Below are 24,968 nucleotides of genomic sequence, written 5' to 3'. Positions count from 1 at the left end.
CTTTACCACAGCAGTCCACACCCTGTACCTTTTGCAGAATATCAGTCTGTCCCTGATGTTTTTCTTGGCTTCTTTGACACCCACCAGGCCATCCTTCAAGTCTTTGTCTCACTCACACCTGCCTCCTGAGTAAGCTCTGCACTGGTGGTGCCCCCCAATAGGAGCCATGAATCCACTTTAGGAGACGGTCCTGGCGCTTGCTAGACTTTCTTGGGCACCTTGAAGCCTTCTTTACAACAGCAGTGGAAATTGAGTTTTTTTGGGATGAAGTTCATTTTCATGGCAAAGATGGACTTGGCAATTAATTGCAGTTCATCTGCTCACTCTTCAGAACATTCTGGAGTTGATGCAAATTGCCTTCATAATAACCGAGGCAGCAAACTTTGTGAAAATTGAAGTTTGTGTCATTCTCAAAACTTTTGGCCACGACTGTACTGTTACTGTTGTTCTATTGCGTTGTATTCCTGAGGTGGCCATAATAGATTGGCCATCTTGATCTGTGAAGAGGACTACTTGGGTTCTGTTTTCTGTATCGTATTGACTCCATTTTTTTGACACTTATTTGTATGCCAAACCTACATGGAAAGGGGTCTCTCTCTCTCTGAATTGCCTTTTCCCAAGATTTCTTCCATATTTTCCCCTACTAGGATTTTTTTTTGGAAGTTTTTCCTTGTCTTCTTAGAGAGTCAAGGCTGGGGGGCTGTCAAGAGGCAGGGCCTGTTAAAGCCCATTACTGCACTAATTGGGCTATGCAAAAAAAAAAAAACAATGTTGTCCGGGGATTGTTCCTGCCTTGTGCCCAATGCTAGCTGGGATAGGCTCCAGCACCCCCACCACAACCCTGTTCAGGACTAAGTGGGTTAGAAGATGACTGACTGATGGACTGTTTTGTAATATGTCAATTCTTTCTGATAAACCCTCTGCCAGTGTCCTTGTCTTGGATGTTTTGCCTGTATTATCCATCAACATTTGTCCCAGTCGGTCCCAATCTACTAGTTGTTTGTCTGCCTCGGCAGGTTGCTGGTGACAATCTTCTTGTACACAAGGAATAAAGCAGTCCAAAAACAAATGATGCCGTTTATTTACAGACTGGGGTGGTGAGTGAAGTTACAGTCAAAGTAAAAAGTATGTGACCCCTTTGGAATGATCTGTTTTACTGCATGACTTTGTCATAAAAAGTCATCTGATCTTCATCTAAGTCCCATGCACTGATATACACGATGAGTTTAAGCCAATGACACACACAAAATTTGACTCTTTTTCATGTCTTTATTTTACAAACGCAGTCAACGTTCACAGTGGTCATGGAAAAAGTAAATGAACCTTGGGATTTAATAACTGGTTGACCCTCCTTTGGCAGCAATGACCTCAACCAGGCGCTTCCTGTAACTGTAGATCAGACCTGCACATCGTGGGGGGGGGCGAATTTGAGCCCATTCATCCCTGCAGAACTGCCTTAACTCTTCCATATTCTTTGGTTGTCTTCTGTGTATGGCCCTCTCCCTTCAAGTCATTCAATAGGATTGAGACCTGGACTCTGACTGGGCCACTCCAAAAGGTTCAGTTTGTTCTTCTGAAGCCATTGTGCTGTGGATTTGCTGCGATGTTTGGGGTCATTGTCCTGTTGCATCCCCAGCCTCTTCTGAGCTTAAGCTGATGGACAGACACCCTCACATCATCCTGGAGAATTTGTTGATAAACTTGTGAATTCATTTTCCCCACAGTGATGGCAAGCTGTCCAGGCCCTGATGCAGCAAAGCAGGCCCAAATCATGATGTTCCCTCCACCATACTTTACTGTAGGGATGATGTTTTGATGGTGATATGCAGAGCCCTTATTACGCCAAATGAAGTTCTGCTTGTTCCTCCCAAATAGTTCAATTTTGGTTTCATTACTCCACAAAACATGTTCCCAGTACATTTGTGGAGTGTCCAAGTGCTCTTTCACAAACTTCAGGCGTTCAGCAATGTTCTTTTTGATAGCAGTGGCTTCCTTCTTGATGTCCTGCCATGGACTCCTTTCTTGTTCAATGTTTTGCATATAGTTGACTCATGAACAGAGATGTTAGCCAGTTCTGTTGACTTCTTCAAGCCCTTTGCTGTCACTCTAGGGTTCTTCTTTACCTCATTGCTGACTTTGTGTTGTGCTCTTGGGGTCATCTTGACAGGGCGCCCACTTCTAGGAAGAGTAGCCACAATAACAAATTGTCTCCATTTTTAGACAACTTGCCTAACAGTAGACTGATGAATATCTCAAATCTCTGAGATGACTTTGTAACCCTTTCCAGCTTTATGTAGATTAACAATTCTGGATTGTAGCTCTTCAGACAGCTCTTTTGTGTGCGGCGTGACTCCCATCTGGATATGCTTCTTGTCAAAAGCTCCAACTCAAACTTTATAGAGTTTGTTATCAATTAAAGTCATTCCAGGCCACACCTCTGAACTCGTTTCATTAAATGGACTCCAGGTGTGCTAAATTCGGACTGTAATGAGCTTTTTAAAAAGTCATTAGCTTAGGGTTCACTTACTTTTTCCAACCTTCAGTTTCATAGTTTGAATGATTTCTTCAATATGGTCAAAATTCTCTGAAAATCTGTGTATCTTTAGCTATAGGAGACTGTGTTTGTTCATTATTGTGACTGACATGATAATACGACCATGATTTATATGGAAATTAGACATACACAGAGAGAATTCCTAGGGGTTCACATACTTTTTACTTTGACTGTATGTAGTCACTTTACCGATCTGTAGTGGGGAGGAAGGAGCTGAATCAAGAACATTTATTTCTCTAGTGCATTTTCATACAAATGATTTAACTCAAAGTGCTTTACAAGATGAGGAAAGAAACATTTCTAAAAAATAGAAATATAAAAATAAGATTAGGCAATGTGGACGATTTTTCTCTCTTGAGTTATTGCCGAACAGAGTAGGAGTCTCACACCAGATAAAATTAATCAGTAAAACACACTTTATTGCACCTAGACTAGAGAAGCCCTCGTATAGGAAATTCTTTGCTCTTTTATAGCTTACAGAGTCGAGCAAAATGATATCATTGTTACCAAAAATAGAGGCGGCGGTACATATTCTTTTACTGCTGAAAAAATAAAAAAGAAGAAGTTAACTTATTTGGAGCTTCAAAAACAGGAACTATAATAAAAGACTGGTTGCAGGGCAGATTCTGAGACAAACAGAAACTATAATAACAGACTTGTTGCTGGGCAGATTCCTTTGACCTGCTCACCCAGTACACTCTGTACCTCATACAAGGGTATACATAGAAATGTCACATACACATTTTGTAACTGCTACATGTCACAGGGACAAGCTGTAACTGCTACATGTCACAGGGACAAGCTGTATTTTTTTTCATTCCACACTCGACCCCTTTGAGCAGAAAAAGGAACCTGGCAGGTTAAACTTCGGAATCACTTTCAGGGGCCAGAAGAAAAACTTGTTCTTGACGTAGGAGGTAAGCTTTAGATAGAGCAGAACGGAACACAATTTCCAGGAATGTATTCAAAAGCAGGAGGAGTCATTCTTGGAGAAGGGGGGAAAAGAGAGAAAAGAGGGGAGCAGGAAGAATTCGGGGAAATGGAAGGAGTATTAAAAAGGGAAAGTAAGCAAGGAAGAGAGTTGGAGGAGTTATGGGACAAAGGGAAGGGGGTGGTTGCGAGATGGGGACGAGCAGTGGCACATACATAGCAATCGGATTGATTGAGCTGACGAGCTGAATACAGGATCCATTGCAGCCAACGGTTCCGATCACCGTACCCAGTTTCAACCTCGAAGGTGGATTCTATGGAAAGAACGGACAGAGAGGAGAATGGAGAAGTAGTATTGGAAGAAGAAGAAGCATTAAAAGAAGAAGATGAAGATGAAGAGGAAGATGAAGATGAAGATGAAGATGAAGAGGTAGGGGAAGTGGAATACACCTCAATCCTGAACTTTCCCAACAGATCTATACCAGAGACATAGGCACCAAGAATGTAGATGCCGGAATCATGTAAAGAAGCATTCTTAATAACCACCACTAAACCACTAAACCACTAAAAGATTACAAAAAATAGGATGATTGCCTGTACAGGCTTCAGCATGCGGGTGTCCTTTTATAATTGAAAAACGAGTCTTTAACCCATGTTGCGTAGCTTGTGTAGGGTTATACCCCAGTCCTGGTTTCCGGTGTTAGCGAACACATCGTTCCATGAGCTACATTCTGGGACACAAACGTATTTTTGTGAGGAAGTCCAATCACGTGGAGAACCAGTACAGGACGCAACAGAACAAAAAGTCCAGGGTAAAAGAATGAATAGTACCCTGAGGAACACGGAATCCTTGTGGTTCTCTGGTGCAAACAGGGATAGATAGAACGAAAAGGAAACGGATCAAAAGACAGAGGAATGGTGCCATCTTTTACAATGAGATGCGTGGATCCAGGCAGGTAATCCTTCAACTTTCACAGCGTGAGGGGTTGACAGAAGAACTTGAAACGGTCCTCGCCACCTGGGTTGGTGCCAGTGTTTCCTGCGGGTATCACGAACCAAGATCCAGGTTCCTAATGGGATAGGCGAATCCTCAGAGGGAGGGGTGGATCTCCAGGCTTGTTTCACTTGTTCATGGATCTCCTTCAGAGAGGCTCGGAGACCTGAAAGACTAGAGAGAAGGTCATTGTCCACAGTATGTAGGTTCACATTCCCTATGACCATGCCAACTGGCATGGGTCTACCGGTAAGAATCTCAAACGGCGATAGCCCCAATTGTCGGTGTGTCGCCCTCGTAGCCCCATCAGGGCCAGTGGAAGGGCATCAGGCCAGGAAAGATTTGTCTGCTCACAAATTTTTGCTAATTTTGACTTCAAAGTGCCATTGCATCTTTCAACTATACCTCCACTCTGTGGGTGATACTTACAGTAGTGGTGTACATTAATTTGGAGCCATGTGGTTAGTTCATTTATAACTGAATTCACAAAATGAGTCCCATTATCAGTCTGCAGTTTCTGGGGTATTCCCCATCGTGGGATAATTTCTTTTATTAACGCTTTAGCCACAGTTTTGGCATCATTATGCTTAGAAGGGAATGCTTCTACCCATCGGGAGAACACATCGACAATTACTAAACAATACCGATATCCCCTTGACGGCGTTAATTCGATGAAATCCATTTGGAGATGCTCAAATGGTCCCATCGGATTCGGGGTAACGGCGGACTTACCTGCTTGCCTTTTCCCACATTAAACCTTTGGCACAGCGCACATCTCTTACAGAATTGATCTGCATAACTAGAAAACCCTACTGCTTCCCAATGCTTCTCAACATCCTGAATCATAGCATCTCTTCCAGCATGGTCCAGTCCATGAGCTATTTTCGCCATTCCTGGAAAGGAAGCTTTCGGAAGAAAAGGCTTATTAGTCTGACGGTGGGTCCAAACACCTTCAATCAAGGAGCCTTCCTTGGACCATTTCTTCTTCTCAAGATCCGTTGCGAGCTCTGTAAAGAAATCATCTGGTTATCTTGAACCGACTCCGAACTCTGTTGGAAAAGAGAAACTGGAACATTATTACGAGCAGCTCGTTTAGCAAAGTAATCAGCCAATTCATTTCCTTTACTAATAGGATCCTGTTTGCCAGTGTGTGCCTGGCACTTCACAATAGCCAATTTAGATGGTTTAGTTATGGCATCCAACAAAGATTCAATTAACTTCTGATGTTGAATGGGCTTGCCAGTACTGGTCTTAAAACCCCTTAATTTCCATAATGCCCCATGATCATGACAGACTCCAAAAGCATAGCGAGAATCTGTATATATAGTAATTTCTTTTCCTTCTGACAGCTGACATGCTCGAGTTAGCGCTATTAGTTCAGCTGCTTGTGCACTGAGGCTAGAGGTAATTCGGTTAGCTTCCAGTAGGTGGTCCCCTTGGACCACAGCATAACTGGTCGACGGAGCTCCATTTTCTAATCTTAACGAACAGCCATCTACAAATACGCTTTCACCTGTTTCTAATGGAGTTTCCTGCAAATCAATTCTCGGCTTAACTTCTCGAGCAATCACTTCCTGACAATCATGCGGTTCTCCCTCCTCATTTGTCGGGAGTAGAGTAGCCGGATTGAGGGTAGAACACCTTTCAATTGTGACATTTGAGAGAGTGCAAAGAACGTTCTGATAATGGATGGCTCTTGCTGTAGTTAGATGAGAAGTTTTTGCTTGTACTAAAATGGAATGAACTGCATGTGGAACTTTAACTGTCAGTGGACTCATGAGTACTATATCGGTGCTAGCTAAGACTGCTTCTGTGGCAGCAGCAACTGCTCTTAGACAAGGAGAAAGAGCAGCTGCAACGGGGTCTAATTTTTTCGAAAAATATGCAACTGGCCTTTGTTTGTCTCCATGTTTTGAGTCAACACGGCATTCATATATCCCCCCTTTTCGTCCACAAACAAAGTGAATGGACGAGAATAATCAGGTAAACCGAGAGCGGGGGCAGAAAGGAGGGCAGTTTTTAGGTCAGAAAATGCAGTCTCAGCTTCAGGAGTCCAGGGAACGTGGCCAGATAAGGGAAGACCGGGAGTGTTGGCCAGATCCTGCAGAGGCTGAGCACGTGCTGAAAAATTAAGGATCCATTGTCGACAATATCCAAGAATGCCTAGGACAGACATAACCTGTTGTTTAGTGACCGGTCTAGGAAGATTCTGAATGGTTGTAATGCGACTGGTGGAGAGAGCTCTTGTGCCATTGGTAATGTCATGACCTAAATATTTAACAGTTGTTTGCACCAATTGTAATTTAGCTTTGGACACTTTATGGCCATTTTCAGCCAAGAAAATAAGTAATTTCTTTGTGTCCTTTTCGCATGACTCCTGCGAATCACTGCAGAGCATGATATCATCAACATATTGAATCAACGTGGAACCACGGTCTGGCCAGAAACCCTCAAGATTTTGAGCAAGCGCTTGTCCATACACACAAGGAGACTCAGTGTAGCCCTGAGGCATAACAGTCCAAGTCCAACGGCGGTTTTGAAACGTAAAAGCAAACCAGAACTGAGAGTCTGGGTGAACAGGGACAGAGAAGAAAGCGTTCGCCAAGTCAATTACAGAAAAATATCGGGCGGAAGGTGGAATCGCGGAGAGAATAGTGGAAGGGTTAGGAACAATAGGGGCCCTTGGGAAAATAGCAGCATTGACTTGGCGAAGGTCCTGAACAAACCGCCAGGAACCATCAGTTTTTCTTACCGGCAAAATAGGAGAATTTACCGGAGAGTATGTAATTGGAATTATAGCTCCTCGCTTCACTAAATCAGAATGAACGGCAGAATGCCGGCCTCTGCCTCAGGAGACAGAGGATATTGAGCTCGATGTGGACGGAAGGAGGATTTTGGGTAGATCACCAGAGGTTCACAATGGGCTATTCTGCCAAAATCGTTTTTATCCTGAGACCATAGGCAGGAAGGGATATCTGCGAGCCAAGGAAATGAAGGGAGAGAAACCTGTAAGGGAAATACAGAACATGACGGGGAAGGTGTGCAAAGACTACGATTGACTAAAAAATTAGTTTGGAGAACAACCTTTGTAACTAAATGGTCAGAGGTGTCAAGACACCAGGGGCAACATATTGCCAATCTGTCCGGTCAAGACAGTGTTGAACCCAAGGTCCAATTTGCACCCACTGCGTGTCATGCGATTTGGCAAGAGAAATATGAGGGACGGAGCCACCCAAATAGTAAATCTGCTGAGAAAGGGTGAGATGAACAGATGCAGCAGCTTTGGTGGAGGACAGGAATAGACAAGGAACAAGTACATTTTCTGGTGTGGGAGCCGAAGAAAGAAAAGATTCCAACCAAGGGGCATCAACTTCAGCGGGGAAGTATTGGGCAGTACAGTGAAGGGTATCAGGGACTTGAAGATGGGGGAACAAACAGGAAGGGAATGTACTAAGGGCCTTTAATAAAATGGTGTGTGGGGAAATGGAAAGAGTCCAAGCTGCAAAGGAAGGTGTTGGGTGAGATGATTGAAAAAGAATCATAGGGGTGGAGCAGTTAAAGCCTTTGGGGGTCATAGTAATCGATAGGGAAAGTTTAGTCATGAGGTCACGCCCCAAGAGGTTAACTGGGCAAAGGGAATTAAGGAGGAAACGGTGTAATATGGATGGACCAGAAGGGGAACTTTGGACAGGAAGTGGGAGTGAGACTTTAAGGCAATGGGGTTGTCCAGAGGCTGTCAGAACAGTAATTGTGTCGTTCGAGGCAGGGACCTTAGCCAGAGAAAGAGTAGAGCGCGTAGCGCCAGTGTCAACTAGAAAAATAGTCTCTTGTCCATTAACATGCAGAGATAAAAGAGGATCATCCTCAGGATCCGCAGTCAAGAGAGGAAACATGGAGTGGCTAGAGGTCCCTAAAAATTCCTAGGGCCAGCCTTGGTTTCCGGGGAAACCGGGTGTAAATTCATCTCCGGGGGTAGTCAAAAGAGGCTTATTCTGACGATTTGGACAGTCTCTTTTATAATGGCCAGGCTGACCACAATTATAGCAATAGTAAGGAGTAGGGAGCTGTTGTTGTTGTTGAGAAGGATCTTGGAAAGAGGTAAAACCACCTCGACCCGCCGCCCTCCCTCGAAGCCTCCCGGGCACCGCGTGGACCGGTGACGCCTCCCGCCCATCAGTGTAGTAATTGAGTTGCGCAGCCACCAACTTAGCTTGGGTCTGTTCTTGCTTGTGCAATGTCTGCCTTTCAGCATGTTCAGCATGTCGCTAACCTCTTCAAAGGTAGCCGATTCCCAGCCAATGCATGAGATACGGACTTTAGATTAGATGTCTGAACGGAGACCGGAGACAAAAGGAGGCACGGCTGCACGAAGTCGGTCCTCAGCCCGCTCTATGCCCGAATGGGTAGCCATCAAATCTCGAATCCTAAGTCCCCATTCATCCACAGTCTCATCTTTTTTCTGTTTTGCAGCAGAAATCAAAGCCCAGTCAGTGCCCTTTTTATACTTTTCCTCTAAGTTCGCTTTCAATAGACTCCACTGAGTTTGAAAATCTGCCTCTCGTACTGACCATCTCCTCGATGTAAAATCTCACGCCAAGTCCACGGCTGTCCATTATTATCAGTGCCATGATTAACAGAAGCCCAAGTTGGGCCCAATTTCGACGAAGGACTTGTGTCCATTCGGCAGCGCTTGGTTTATACATGCTGTCCAACTGTTCTAATTGTTCAATAAATTTCAGTCCCCCTTCCTTTTAGGGTCAACTAAGGAGCTGACCACCTCTTTTAGCTCACTTAAGTCCCAAATATGGGAAATGGAAATTGTCAAGGGATTCTGGTCACCAGTAGGTTGATTGGGATTATGCCGGGGATTAGGAATCTGTATTAATGGGAAAGCAGTAGAGGGAAGGAAATCGGGGTCAGGGGCAGTGGGGGAAACTGAAACAGAGGATTTAACGTGTAGGGGATTGAAAGGTGCTTCTATTTGGGCCCTTCTTCGTGTTGTAACTCCTCCTCGGTGCACGATAGGGAGCTCAGGTTTTTGTTCTGGTGGGTCCTCCTCTACCTCCTCCTCCTCTTCGACCCTCCCGAAAGTCATAGGGTGGGGTTCGGGAACATGAGTCCCAGAACCATATAATATAGGGTATAGACGTTTCTTTTTCTTTTTAGAATGGTTGTCAGGTGGTTGGGCTGTTTGTAAAGCTAAAAGCAAGTCATCCTTCTCTTTTTTGACCTTACTTTCATTGGCTCTCAGAACCTCATTCTGTCTAGTGATCGCCTCTAAATTTCGATCTTTTATAACCAATTCCCATCTATCAAACATATCCATGCGATACGGACCTCCCTTGCAACAACCAATATTTTCCTTATTTCCGGAATCTCACTCGTATCACCGGTGCCGTTTACTGGCCAACGCCCACCGCTCTGTTTATTCCACTTCTTACATGCCTTTTTAAAATCTAAGCCTGTCTTTTCTCAATTAGTTTCCTAGGTGACCCATTTTTCCGTGACGTCTGTTGATCCTCCGAAAACAGTCCTTCCAGTATAAAGTTAGACCCATCAGACCCCTGCTTAACTTTTTACTACTAGCGAACCCATTTTCTTTTATTGTCCTAGTTTCTTCCCCTGAAACTATATCTTTTATTCTCTAGTTTCTTTTCCTGAAACTATATTCAGTGTACACTGTTGCTTTCCTACTCGATTTCCTTTTCTCTTAAATTACCTAACTGTTAACCGTCTTTGTCCGTGACTGACCTTTGACGGGCAATGGGCTCTTTACCTTAGGTGTGCCACGACCTTTAACCGCCCCAATGCCTATCCCACTAATATCCCAGTTCGACTCCTACATCCTTTCCCAACAGTTAATTAAAAACCTCGAGTAGATAATTAATATCCTGGGCGCTAGTGTCAGTTTAAAAACTGTCAGTTACTTATCACTCTTATCATACCCACCACCAAGGAAACCCCCGACGGTACTTACCTAGTCTAGGTATTTAATCTGGTGCGCAATGCAGAGTACTCCATTCGGAATCAGGAGGAGACCGGGGGACTTCTCACTCAGAAGCCGTCCTAGGACAGGGCAGTCCTAACTTTTGCCGGAACTGCTTTTCACTGCTGCCGGAGCTCACAGGCAGTCTGCTTCAAAGAAGACAGATCCGTAAGGCGGTACCGATCAAGGAGTCAGCCGATCGTCTCTGCCCCGCTGCTCGCCAAAAACTGTGGACGATTTTTCTCTCTTGAGTTATTGCCGAACAGAGTAGGAGTCTCACACCAGATAAAATTAATCAGTAAAACACACTTTATTGCACCTAGACTAGAGAAGCCCTCGTATAGGAAATTCTTTGCTCTTTTATAGCTTACAGAGTCGAGCAAAATGATATCATTATTTACCAAAAATAGAGGCGCGGTACATATTTTTACTGCTGAAAAAATAAAAAGAAGAAGTTAACTTATTTGGAGCTTTAAAACAGGAACTATAATAAAAACTGGTTGCAGGGCAGATTCTGAGACAAACAGGAACTATAATAACAGACTTGTTGCTGGGCAGATTCCTTTGACCTGCTCACCCAGTACACTCTGTACCTCACACAAGGGTATACATAGAAATGTCACATACACATTTTGTAACTGCTACATGTCACAGGGACAAGCTGTAACTGCTACATGTCACAGGGACAAGCTGTATTTTTTTTCATTCCACAGCAATACTAAACAACAAAAAATAAAGTAAGGTCTGACGGCCGGGGGAACAGAAAAAAGCAAAAAAAGGAACTCCAGTTAGGCTGGAGAAAAAATAAAACCAAAATCTGCAGGGGTTCCAATGCCAAAATTCCACCCACCCGGCATTCTATCTAACATAAATGATCTCAATCAGTTCTCATGGTTTTCAGTCTTGGGCTTTAGGTAATAATAATAAGATTATAAGAATAAGAATAATAACCCTAACCCTAATCTATACTAATAAAAGGCAAAGCCCTCACTCACTCACTCACTGACTCATCACTAATTCTCCAACTTCCCGTGTAGGTAGAAGGCTGAAATTTGGCAGGCTTATTCCTTACAGCTTACTTACAAAAGTTGGGCAGGTTTCATTTCGAAATTCTACGCATAAGGGTCATAACTGGAAGCTATTTTTCCCCATATAATGTAATGGAGTCTTGAGTTGAGATGGCGGGGCGGAGTTTCGTGACATCATCACGCCTCCTACGTAAGTACGTAGAGAACAAGGAAGAACTCCAAACAGCGATGAGCACAAAACGCCATTTCACAATTGAGAAGGCAGAAAAACATTATGAAGCAAATGATGCATACAAGCATATTCATAAGTACAGCTACTGCGGAAACAAAGCACGGCGTGAACCGTAAGTTTATATTAAATTAAGTTCATAGACAGGCTGCCACTAGCGCTTGTAATTTAGTGCCTGCCCATATAAGGCCGCCCATCAGCGCAATCCAATACAAACACTGCCGGTAAATGTTCACGGGTGAAGGACTGTGCTTATGCAGAGGAAGATGAGATGGTCAGGGTGGTGTTTGGCACAAACTCATTGAAACTGCGAGAGAAAGTTTTAAGTGCCGGGTCTTAGCTGACATTACACGAGATGGCACCAGTACAGCTGGGAACCTTCGATGCAAGAACACCAAGCTGCTCACGGAACTGACGAGTGCACAGACAAAAGCAACAGTTCCAAAGAGTGCTGAACAAAACCGAATTACACAATTGAGAAGGCAGCAAAAAATATGAAGCGCCTTATACATACAATCATATTCATAAGTGCAGCTACTGCGGAAACAAAGCACACGGTGGAAAAAGTGAATGTCCTGCTAAAGGAAGACAGTGTAAAAAAAACCCCGTGCATGCAGTTTGTCACATCACAGATAAAAAGGAAGACGAGCTGTTTATTGATGCAGTAAGGAACTAATCGATGAATGAAACCTCTTATCTTTACAACGATTGACAAACACGGAATGTAACTTGAACACATCCTACAAATACGAGCCTGATTGAAAGAAATAATGATAATCAAATCCTTGATGACAGCAACATTCAATAACACTCACAAAACAATTACTGTATATTGACAATCATGTTACGCTATTTTTAAAATGTTCCCTTTTCTTTTCATAACTTCTACTTCTCCACTGCGTACACGGGTATATATATATAAATGTATATATATACCCGATCTACAATACATACTTTAGCATAGACAAGCCACACGCTGTGGCGCATTGTAGAGTCTTCGCCTAACGCCGACATTCGAGGTTCGATTCCCGAGAGGGGGTGTACTGACTATGTACGCGCTACCGATTCATTTTACCTTCGATCTCCTTGGTTTGGGACGTATGAAAAATATTAGGTTAACGCAGAATCATGTTACGCTATTTTTAAAATTTTCCTTTCTTAGCACAAGCACAGCTGAGAAGCTTCGATGCATGTACTCCATAACGCTAAAAATAACGATTTAATCACACTTTCAATTCCAAGCAAACGGAACTTTTGTCAATGCATGATTTCCTGGTACATCCATTACACTGATGCACACATCACAGCTACAAAAATGTTAGAGTCGGAATAAAGCGCTCCTCTCGACTGATCATTTCGACTACCCGAGCGAAGCCTTGATAAAAGCATGGTTTTGTGCACACTGAAAAGCAAGCAAAATTAGATGCATTACAGAAAGCGGACTTTGTGGCTCTTACTGGGGATCATTGGACTTCCGTGACCGTTAGTAATTCTAAATACATCTAATTACAAAATGTTCAATGATCACACTGTTTTAGCCTAATGTACAAAATAATTTTGGCTAATGTTACTCAGAGTTTAAAGAGTAAGCTGGTCAAATTACCTTTTATGTTTCTGACTTATTTTTTTAAGAAGAAAACTGCACTTTATGTTGAAATTTTGGTTATTATTATTTAAAGACAATACTATTCTGAAAATGTACTTAAAGTACTTAAACTACCACTTTATTTTTAAGTCTGCCCAATTTTAACCAGGGATGATATTTTTGTTTCTGTTTTGAATTCAAATGCAGTTTAAAAGCTTTTTTTTCAGAAATTAAAACAGCTTCAGTTTACAATATTCATGTCCATGTCTATTATTTGATTCTGTCGCCCACTAAAACCGCTTTTAAATTAAAAAAAAAACATTTGCGATTTGGGGCAAATTTACGTGCGATTACATACGATTAATCAAGATTAATTCTTACACAGCCTCTAATTAATTGGATTAATTTTTTTAATCGAGTCCCACCCCTAATATATATATATGTAGATTTGTATATATATGTGTATATACAGTATATATGTAGATATGTATATGTTGTATATACTGTATATATATATGTGTATAGATGTGTATATATATATATATATATATATTTGTTTATATATGTGTCTGTGTGTGTATATATATATATATATATATATATATATATATACAGTATATGCCAGCAACACTCATGACAATGACAAAACAATTACATTGTCAATCATGTTACGTTATTATTAAAATGTTTCCTTTTCTTTTTACTTCTCCGCTGCCAATCGAGGTATTTTGCTATATATATATATATATATATATAAATAGATAGATATGACAACAACACTCATATCAATGACAAAACAATTACATTAACAATCATCTTACGTTATTTTTAAAATGTTTGCTTTTCTTTTTCATAACTTCTTTAACACACTACTTCTCCGCTGCGAAGCGCGGGTATTCTGCTAGTTATTAATAATAAGAAGAATGAGACTGTGGGTACAAGGTCCAGAAATTAGATTTCTGCGCAGGATGGCTGGGCTCTCCCCTAGAGACAAGGTGAGAAGCACAGACGTCTGGGAGAGCCACAGACCCTCCGCATCGAGAGGAATTATGGGCATCTGATATGGATGCCTCCCTGTGGAGGGTCTATGGGTACGACCAGCTGGGAGGAGACCCCAGGGAAGCCCTGGATGATCACCAGGATGACTGTATCTTCCAGATGGCCTGGGAACTCCTTGGTATAACACAGTATTTGTTAACAAGTGTGGGTATGAAAAAGGACATTTGGGCCTCACTACTAAGACTGTTGCTCCCATGACCCAGCTTTGGAGAAGCAGTGGGAAACAATTGAATGTGTGAGTTTATTTACCTTGCCTTTTTTAATAACATGAAACGCTCAAATGACCCTTACACCATTAACAATAACAGAGTTCACAAATTGTTCCCATTTTTTCATTCAACAATTCAATAAACTAAAAAAGTTGACTAGTGTAAATGCAGTTATTCCTTAATATTTGTATTTTACAGTCATATGAAAAAGTTTGGGAGCCCCTCTTAATTCTTTGAATTTTAGTTTCTCATTGGCTGAGCTTTCAAAGTAGCAACTTCCTTTTAATATCTGACATGCTTTATGGACACAGTAGGATTTCAGCAGTGACATTAAGTTTATGGGATTAACAGAAAATATGCAATATGCATCATAACAAAATTAGACAGGTGCATAAATGTGGGCACCCCAACAGAGATGTGACATCAATACTTAGTTGAGCCTCCTTTTGCTCCTTTGAGCCTCTAGACACTGTCCTCCTATAGCCTTTGATGAGTGTCTGGATTCTGGATGGAGGTATTTCTGACCCCGTTCTTCCATACAAAATCTCTCCAGTTCAGTTCAATTTGATGGTTGCCGATCATAGACAGCCTGCTGCAAATCATCCCATAGATTTTCGATGATATTCAAGTCGGGACTGTGACGGCCATTCCAGAACATTGTACTTCTCCCTCTGCATGAATGCCTTTGTAGATTTCCATCTGTGTTTTGGGTCGTTGTCTTGTTGGAATATCCAACCCCCGCGTAACTTCAACTTTGTGACTGATGCTTGAACATTATCCTGAAGAATTTGTTGATATTGTGTTGAATTCATCCAACCCTCGACTTTAACAAGGGCCCCAGTCCCTGAACTGGCCACACAGCCCCACAGCATTATGGAACCTCCACCAAATTTGACAGGAGGTAGCAGGTGTTTTTCTTGGAATGCGGTGTTCTTCTTCCGCTATGCAAAGTGCTTTTTGTTCTGACCAAATAACTCAATTTTTGTCTCATCAGTCCAAAGCACTTTGTTCCAAAATGAATCTGGCTTGTCTAAATGAGCATTGGCATTCAACAAGAGACTCTGTTTGTGATGTGAGTGCAGAAAGGGCTTCTTTCTCATCACCCTGCCATACAGATGTTCTTTGTGCAAATTGCGCTGAATTGTAGAACAATGTACAGATACACCATCTGCAGCGAGATGTTCTTGCAGGTCTTTGGAGGTGATCTGTGGGTTGTCTGTAACCATTCTCACAATCCTGCTCATATGCCGCTCCTGTATTTTTCTTGGCCTGCCAGACCTGCTGGTTTAACATCAACTGTGCCTGTGGCCTTCCATTTCCTGATTCCATTCCTTACAGTTGAAACTGACAGTTTAAACCTCTGAAATGGCTTTTTGTAGCCTTCCCCTAAACCAGGAGACTCAACAATCTTTGTTTTCAGATCTTTTGAGAGTTGCTTTGAGGATCCCATGCTGTCTGTCACTCTTCAGAGGAGAGTCAAAGGGAAGGAAGCACAACTTGCGATTGACCACCTTAAATACCTTTTACCACTCATGATTGGACACACCGGCCTATGAAGTTCAAGGCTTAATGAGCTCATCCAGCCAAGTAATCAGCATTGAGCAGTAACAGGCATTCAAATCAGCAAAATTACAAGAGGACCCACATTTATGCACAGCTAGTTTTTCACATTTGATTTAATTTTATACAACTAAATACTGCATCACTAAAAATCTTTGTTCGGAAAACACCGCAGTACTCAGATGTTCCTAGGAAATAAAAGACATACCACTGTTATCATTTTTGTTGAAAGTCAATTATTATGCAGGCTGAGAGGGGTTCCCAAACTTTTTCATATGACTATATGAGGGTGATGAATCTTGATGAGGAAGAATTCATCGAACAGTCCCATCTGAAATGTTTGAAATGATACCCACTGAGGGGTCTGCACTACACAGCCTGTCCCACCTTTTTGAGATTTTCTGGTGTTACAGATATTAGTTGTCCAGCAAACACATCCTTCATACTACGAGTTGACGGATGAAATTTACCACGTTTAAATTAAGGCTGCTGTTTGATTAAAAAATGTACCAGAGATTAATTGCACAATTAAAATTTGTACCCAAAATGTATTATGTATTTCCTTCAAGCATATTGATGTTTTTCTTTAGAGTAGAAATAATTCTGTGATTAATCTCTAATACAAAACAGGCCATATTAGATTTCAGTTTCAGTTTATCGAATAGTTTTGTGTAGTAGAAAGAACTGAGCGCTGTTGGAGCGTAAAATGCACCCGAGATTCTCACCTTGAAAGATTCTCACCTTGTTCAATGTTTTGCGTGTAGTTGACTCATGAACAGAGATGTTAGCCAGTTCTGATGGCTTCTTCAAGTCCTTTGCTGTCACTCTAGGGTTCTTCTTTACCTCATTGCTGACTTTGCGTTGTGCTCTTGGGGTCATCTTGACAGGGCGCCCACTTCTGGCTGCTGGAGCGTAAAATGCACCCGAGATTCTCACCTTGAAAGAAGGCTCTAGGAGTCGAAGGATAGGCAAACGGAGTAATTAGTTTTATTGCAATAATCAGTAACACGGACTCAACCCACTTAAGCCAAGCTGAGCTGAGCCCTGAACAAATCAAAAGTTACAGTTTATATAATCATTTCTTATGATTTTGACCTCGCTTGAAACGGCTCATTTGCTGCTCATTCTGACTCCCCACTCCAGCTGGCTTCTTCCAGGCCCTTTCTTGTAGCCATCAGTATTTCTCGTAACTTATCACTCGTTATCATTCCTCGCTTCCCTTATTTCCCTGCCGGCCCTCAACCAGCAGGTGCTCCCCCTTCTGTGACCTCAGGCTGTCTCCATTCATCATTCTCTCCCTTCCTCTGTCCTTTTGGGTTATTAAATATTGGTGGCTTCTCTCTGTGCTCAATTAAAAAAGAAATATGGCATGTGCATTTTTTTAATATTTACTTGGCGTACCTGATTCATGTAAACATTCACACAGTTTTAAGGCTTATAAAAGTTCATATGAAGTTTACATCTACTTGTGCTAATACGTAACTTTTTATTTTCCATAGTACACAGTAAAATTTTAATCGGTCTACAGCACAAAGGAAGTTTGTTGTTTTTTATTTTGTTCCACATCGCAATGCAAATTAGTCGAGCAATTCAATTAATTCATTCTTTACATTTATAAAGTGTTTCTTGACATATTGAGTGGGGAGCCACTTCACCCACTGCTAATATGCAGCATCTGCCTGGTTGATGTGAAGGCGGCCATTTTGGCACCAGTACGCTGACCACACATTGGCTGTTAGGTCGTGAAGTGGTGAGATAGTTAGGCAATTAGAGACAGGGGATGATTGGGGGGCCAGATTGACCAGGCCATGGAAGGCAGTTTATCCCGGGCATCAGGATACGTCCTACTGTTTATGAAAGGTGAGTCATAGAGATTCAGGACTTCGATTTTTACATCTCATCTGAAGGACAGCGCTATTTTTTTTTTACAGCACATTGGGATCCACATTCAGAGCACAGGGTAAGCGCCCCCCATTGGCCTCACCAGCACCTCTTCCAGCAGGAACCCAGGCCTTTTATTATTATTATTATTAAGGATAAGATTGAGCAACACCTAGCAAGGACTGGAGTTTTATTGGACAGTCAGCATGGGGTCAGAAGAGAGAGGTCGTGTTTTACTAACATGCTGGAATTCTATGAGGAGGCAACAAAAGGATACGATCAAAGTGGAGCAGATAATATTATTTATCTGGACTTTCAGATAGCATTTGATAAGGTGCCACATGAGAGGGTGGGCATCAAACTAAAAGAAGTGGGAGTTCAGGGTGATGTTTTTAGATGGGTGCAGAATTGGCTCAAACACAGGAAGCAGAGGGTGATGATGGTGTGAGGAACCTCATCAGAACTGGTCGATGTCAAGAGTGGTGAGCAGCAGGGGTCAGTGCTAGGGCTGCTGCTATTGTTCATATTTATAAATGATTTAGATAGAAATATAAGTAACAAGCTGGTAAAGTCTACAGATGATAACAAGATAGGTGGATTAGCAGATAATTTGGAATCCATTATATCATTACAAAAGGACTTGGATAGCATACAGGCTTGGGCAGATTTGTGGCAAATGAAATTTAATGTCATTAAATGTAAAGTTTTACACATAGGAAGTAAAAATATTAGGTTTGAATACACAATGGGCAGTCAGAAAATCGAGAGTACACCTTATGAGAAGGATTTAGGAGTCATAGTGGACTCAAAGCTATCAACTTCCCAACAGTGTTCAAAAGCCATTAAGCTAACAGCATGTCACGTTATATAGCACCTTGATTTGTGGAGTACAAGTCACAGGAGGTTCTGCTCAAGCTTTATAACACACTGGTGAGACTTCATCTGGAGTCCTGTGTGCAGTTTTGGTCTCCAGGCTACAAAAAGGACACAGCAGCACTAGAAAAGGTTCAGAGAAGAGCGACATGGCTAATACAGTGGCTACAGGGGATGAGTTAGTATGGAAGATTAAAAGAGCTGAGCCTTTACAGTTTAAACAAAAGAAGATTAAGAGGTGACATGATTGAAGTGTTTAAAATTATGAAGGGAATTAGTACAGTGGATCTAGACGGTGACTTTAAAATGAGCTAATCAAGAACACGGGGACACAGTTGGGAACTTGTTAAGGGGAAATTTTACACAAATATTAGGAAGTTTGTCTTTCCACAAAGAACGAGAGACACTTGGAATAAGTGACGTGTAGTGTAGTAGTTTGGTAGACAGTAAGATGTTAGGGACTTTCAAAACTCGACTTGATATTTTTTTTAGAAGAAATAAGTGGATAGGACTGGCAAGCTTTGTTGGCCTGAAAGGCCTGCTCCTATTCTATGCTCCTGTTCTAATGAAGATGTCCTCACCCACCTGATATCTGTTTTGGCTGCCACAAGAGGCATCGGCCAGCCCGTTCAGGGTTGTTTGTCCTCCCGTCTTCTTTCTATCTCCCCTTTCATACCTCGGATCTCTGGGGTAGGACTCCATCACGATTGTTCCCACTACAGAGCAACAATGTTCTAATATTTTCTGGTTGGTCTCCCATCCAAGTACTGGCCAGGCCTGAATATGCTTACCTTTAGACTAGTTCTGAAGTGCATGTGGTATGCCTGTCAATAATTCTGTCTTTAAAGTGGTACAAAGGTGAAAAACAAGACATCATTGAGTTTCCGACTATTTATTCAGCCAGCTGCTTAAGCAGACCAGTTTATTTGCACCCGTTGTTCAAGAGTTAATATTCCAGATCCAGAAAACAAATGTTCACAATAGACCAAGTTTGGCAAATGTTACTTTAAAAATAAACTTAGTTACATTACTCATTACAGTAATCCCTCCTCGATCGCGGGGGTTGCGTTCCAGAACCCCCCGCGATAGATGAAAATCCGCCAAGTAGAAATTATATGTTTGTATGGTTATTTTTATATATTTTAAGCCCTTATAAACTCTCCCACACTGTTAACATTATTAGAGCCCTCTAGACATGAAATAACACCCTTTAGTCAAGAGTTTAAACTGTCCTCCATGACAAGACAGAGATGACAGTTCTTTCTCACAATTAAAAGAATGCAAATAGATCTTCTTCTCTTCAGGAGCAGAGAATTTCAGAGAGAGAGAGAGAGCTCGCAAAGAAAAGCAAACAATCAAAAAATCAATACTTGTGCTTTTAAGTTTTCCGCTGCATTTTTTAGAGGAGCATCAGTATCTTCTAAGCAAACAGCCCCTCTGCTCACATCTCCTCCATCAGGCGCAGAGAACGTCAGAGAGAGAGAGAGCGAGATTAAAGCAAACCATCAAAAAATCAATAAGTGTGCTTCTGTAAGCACCGCGATAAAGCGGCATTTCTTAGAGGTGCGTCCGTATCCACTAGGCAAACAGCTTCTGTGCAAACAGCACCTCTGCTCACAGCCCCTCCGTCAGGCGCAGAGAATGTCAGAGAGGGTGAGATAGAGGCAGAGACAAGCAAACAATGAAGCTACGCGCGGGATGCATATCTTATAGCATTGAGGAGTTTTAGTTAATATGTAATACATGCTCTGATTGGGTAGCTTCTAAGCCATCCGCCAATAGTGTCCCTTGTATGAAATCAACTGGGCAATCAAACTGAGGAAGCGTGTAGCATAAATTAAAAGACCCATTGTCCGCAGAAATCGGCGAACCAGCGAAAAATCCGTGATATATATTTAGATGTGCTTACATTTAAAATCCGCGATAGAGTGAATCCGCGAAAGTCGAAGCGCGATATAGCGAGGGATTACTGTACTTGCAAAAACGAAACTGGATATGTTGTGTAGTTATTATTAAATATAACTGTGCTTTTCCTTTGCTTTGTTTTTTCTTCTAGTAGAGATATGAAACCCATACTTACAATCAAAACAAATCCATTTTCTTGGCCTACTCTATTACTGATCAAGATGATAATATAAACAGTGCCCGGCCAGGACGTCTCTTTACTGAGAGGACTGGGGGAACAAGTGTGGGCAGTACAGTACCTCCCCCGGGACTCTAGATGGCAGCTACCATGGTTTGCAGTGGTGCCTTGGACTCCCGCAGGGCTTCATGGGAAATGGAGTTGTCCACAGCCCTGTTGGGATCCGGGGGCGCCACCAAGGTTCACTGCAGCTGCTCCAGAGCCCCTTTCACTACATCCGGATGTGCTGCCAGAAGTAGGTCATCAAGCACCTGGAGCACTTCTGGGTAACGTATAAAAGGAGCCAGCAGACAATACTCAAGGAGCCAGAGTTGGGAGGAGGGGTACAAAGCTTGACAAGGAGGAGTGAAGGAGAATAAGAAAGAGAAGCAGGAAAAAGTATTGTGTTTGTGCTTTGTGCTTGAGCCTGTGTTGTGCCTGTGGGAAACAAGGAAGGTGTTTCCCACGAGGTGAAGAAAATTTTTTAAAAAATTGTTTTTTTATAAGTGTCTTTGTCAGGTTGAGTGGCTGCTATGCCCTCTACATTTGTCATAACGGTATTCAACATTAATCATTTTTTATTAGTCCTCCTTATTTTAAGCCTGAGGATACCTGAAGACCTACTGTCTACCACACTACATGGTGACTTATGGTTCTCTGTGTTGTCTGTGGTTCTCAAGAAGTACTGTTTCAATTTCTTGGCTCCAGTGGTTGTGCGCATGTGGTGAGTCGTTGTGATACAGTATTCAAAATGAACAAATCCATGTGCAATTTCAGTCTTGTGACTGCTTAAGCTTTTAAAAAGTTGGTCACAATTTCAAGCAGTATTAAAATGAGTTAATATGAATAAAAGGGCAGTGCATTGAAATTAAGCTTTTATTTTTCCTTTTTTTAAACTTCATCCAGGAGACAAAATTCATTGCTGTCCTGAATGTGGCAAACACTTCTCTGTCCGGAAAACTCTCCTGGGACACCTCAGAATTCATACTGGAGAGAAGCCGTATTGCTGCCACGAATGTGGCAAGCAATTCTCTGACAGAGGTCATCTTCAGAAACACATAAGGATTCACACTGGAGAGAAGCCCTACTGCTGTTCTGAATGTGGCAAAAGATTCTCTCAAACCACCAGTCTTCAGACCCACAAAAGAGTTCACACAGGGGAGAAGCCGTATTGCTGTTTGGAATGTGGCAAATGCTTCAGTAACAGTACTACTCTTCAGAGCCACGCCAGGATCCACACTGGAGAGAAGCCATATTGCTGTTTGGAATGTGGCAAACAATACTCTCGCAAGAGCCATCTTCAAATACACATTAGAACTCACACTAGAGAGAAACCGTTTTGTTGTTCTGAATGTGGCAAAGGATTCTGTCGCAGGAGTAACCTTCTGAGTCACTTTAGAATTCACACCGGAGAGAAGCCATATTGCTGTAGTGAATGTGGCAAACAGTTTGTAGGTATGAGTGGTCTTAAGAAACACTCTACAGTTCATACTGGAGAGAAGCCATTCTGCTGTTCTGAATGTGGTAAACGCTTTGTGTGTATGAGCAGTCTTAAAAAACACTTTCATGCTCACACAGGAGAGAAGCCATTTTGCTGTTCTGAATGTGGCAAAGAGTTTTCATTGTTGAGCAGTCTTAAGAAGCACTCTGTTATTCATACAGGAGAGAAGCCATATTGTTGTTCTGAATGTGGGAAACGATTTACACAACTGAGCAGTCTTAAGAGACACTCCTCAGTTCACACAGGAGACAAGCCATTTTGCTGTTTGGAGTGTGGCAAACAATTTGTGCGCCTGGTCAGTCTTAAAAAACACTCTGCAGTGCACACAGGATAGAAGAAGGGAGCCCTGAAGGAGGACAGTGGTGGGTGAAGAAGGAAGGTGGAGGAAGAAGTAAAACATAACTCCTAACCGTTTGAGGCTCGAACATTACCTTCACATGTGGGGCTTCATTGTATAAGATTGTCTAGGGAATTTTCTTTTAAATAATTGCTGAGATCTTCACTGCAATGGTTCTGATTGACATCTTTTATTACAACAGGCCTGAGAGAGCCCTGCCATGTGGACAAAGAAAGATTAGGATAATTTTCATATCAACTGTACAGTATATCAACACAGTGACAATAGTATTGCCATTCATACACCTTACAGTATGGTTTTTAAATATTTTAAGGGAATAAAATATCTAGAAAGGTTGAAACATCTTATCATTTAATAGGAGTTTCTCATTCAGATCCCGTTACTGCCAGGTGCTTGGTGTAAATAAATACTTTTTTTTTTATTTTATTCATATAATGTCTGGTGTTATACGGTGTCTTGGGTTTGGGGCTCTCTGGCTCCCTCTGGTGGCCACAACAGTCATGTGAAAACGTAAGTACACGCCATTAGATACTCTGTTCTTTTTAATACATATTCCAATTTGATCTTAGTTTAAACTGTATCTTTAGATAAAGGTGATATAACAAACGCAATGCCGCAGTTAGTAGTAGTTTGTAGTCAGCTGCATAATTTAAATCAATATAAATGACCATTTTAAATATGGAAAAAGTAAGTTCACTTCTCCATTTATCACTGCATCAAATACTTAAAATTAGAGTCAACTGCAAATTGCTAGGACGTCATTGGAAGGGACATTTTCTGAACACTCTGTTATGTAGACTTGTCCAGATACAGTATGTAGTTTGGTCTGCTCGTTGTTGTTGTTGAAGAGTTTGTTATCTCCATCCTGAGATTGAGAAAGCTCTCTGAGTAGTTGACTTCCTCCTTTGGACTCGCTCCTGTGTCAGCTGTAGAACATTCAACAACCATATTACTAACTAGAGCTTAGCACAGGGTGTGCCATGAAAAATAACGGTTAGAAAAAACAACACTAAAGCAATTAAACAAATAGTCCACCATTTAGGTACAGAAATCATCTAGTTGCTTTAACTAGCAGTCATTTTTTTCCACCATTAAAGAAGATACAGTAGGTGTGTGCAGCTCATTTAAATAGTGTCTAATGTGAGCTCAGAACACTACTGAAATATTCTATAGATTGATAGATAGGTAGATAGATATGAAAGGCACTATATAATAGATATGAAAGGAAGTATATATTACATTGATATAAAAAGGCACTGTATGATAGATAGATAGATAGATAGATAAATACACTGTAAAAAATACTGCGTTAAAATTACTTAAAAAAATAAGGCAACAAATTACAAGCTATATTTTTGAGTAGATTTAATATACTGCACTATTGAGTAAACTTAATTTATTAATTAACTCAAATTTACCTAAAATAAATGAGTTTGATTAAATATAAGTAGTGGCAAAAATGGTTTCGTTTTACTCTGATTTTCATTTGAATTTAAGTACTCAAAAAAAGTGAGTATGCAACGCTGGACAGTAATGACTTAAATACATGCTAAAAATCCATATATCTTTATTTATTTGAACATACAGAGAGTCACAACAACGGAGTTATATTTTCAAAGGAAAATTAAATCAAATGTCTGAGGATAATTTTTACTGAATTACTAACATTCAAATGTCAATGAAAATTGTCTTTTCTTTTTTTAAACTTTCTTCAAAAGGTATATCTCAATCAAATAATGTCCCAGGAATGAGTGGTAAACGGGAAGGAAACAGAGAGTGAAAGCGTGAAATCCTACGGCAGGTGCCGCTCTTCAAACACTTCCTGCATTTACGCCAACATGTCCTCTTAAATGAATGGCCGCCTTTTCACTACTTTTCAGTATGCAATAGCGAAAATCCTGAAATAAAATAGGAAATCAAACATCACTAAATAAATCACAGTGTTAAAAATTAACCAGAAAATACATAGCCTCTGTAGAACAGTAATTAAATAAAAGGTCAAATAATACCGTGACGGTTAGGCAAACGTCTTTACATGTTGTTTACAGGTCGTAGTTTAGGACAAACGCCACATCGTTCTCAAACTTATCTCAGAGTGT

General features: G+C 41.4%; 1 protein-coding gene across 2 annotated transcripts in view; it reads left to right on the top strand.

The window, feature by feature from the left end:
- LOC120533426 (gastrula zinc finger protein XlCGF57.1-like) overlaps positions 1 to 23,204 on the top strand; it is a 36,760-nt gene extending 13,556 nt beyond the window's left edge. For both annotated transcript variants that reach the window (XM_039760306.1, XM_039760307.1), the window contains one exon: positions 21,917 to 23,204. In XM_039760306.1, coding sequence (XP_039616240.1) covers positions 21,917 to 22,845 — 929 coding nt within the window. In that variant the 3' untranslated portion in view covers positions 22,846 to 23,204. The remainder of the gene's footprint in view (positions 1 to 21,916) is intronic.
- The last annotated feature ends 1,764 nt before the right edge of the window (positions 23,205 to 24,968 follow it).

Source organism: Polypterus senegalus, chromosome 8 (genome assembly GCF_016835505.1).
Source record: "Polypterus senegalus isolate Bchr_013 chromosome 8, ASM1683550v1, whole genome shotgun sequence".
NCBI classification, from domain to species: domain Eukaryota; kingdom Metazoa; phylum Chordata; class Cladistia; order Polypteriformes; family Polypteridae; genus Polypterus; species Polypterus senegalus.
Note: the sequence above shows the minus strand (reverse complement) of the source record. Positions and strands in the feature narration are given on the sequence as shown.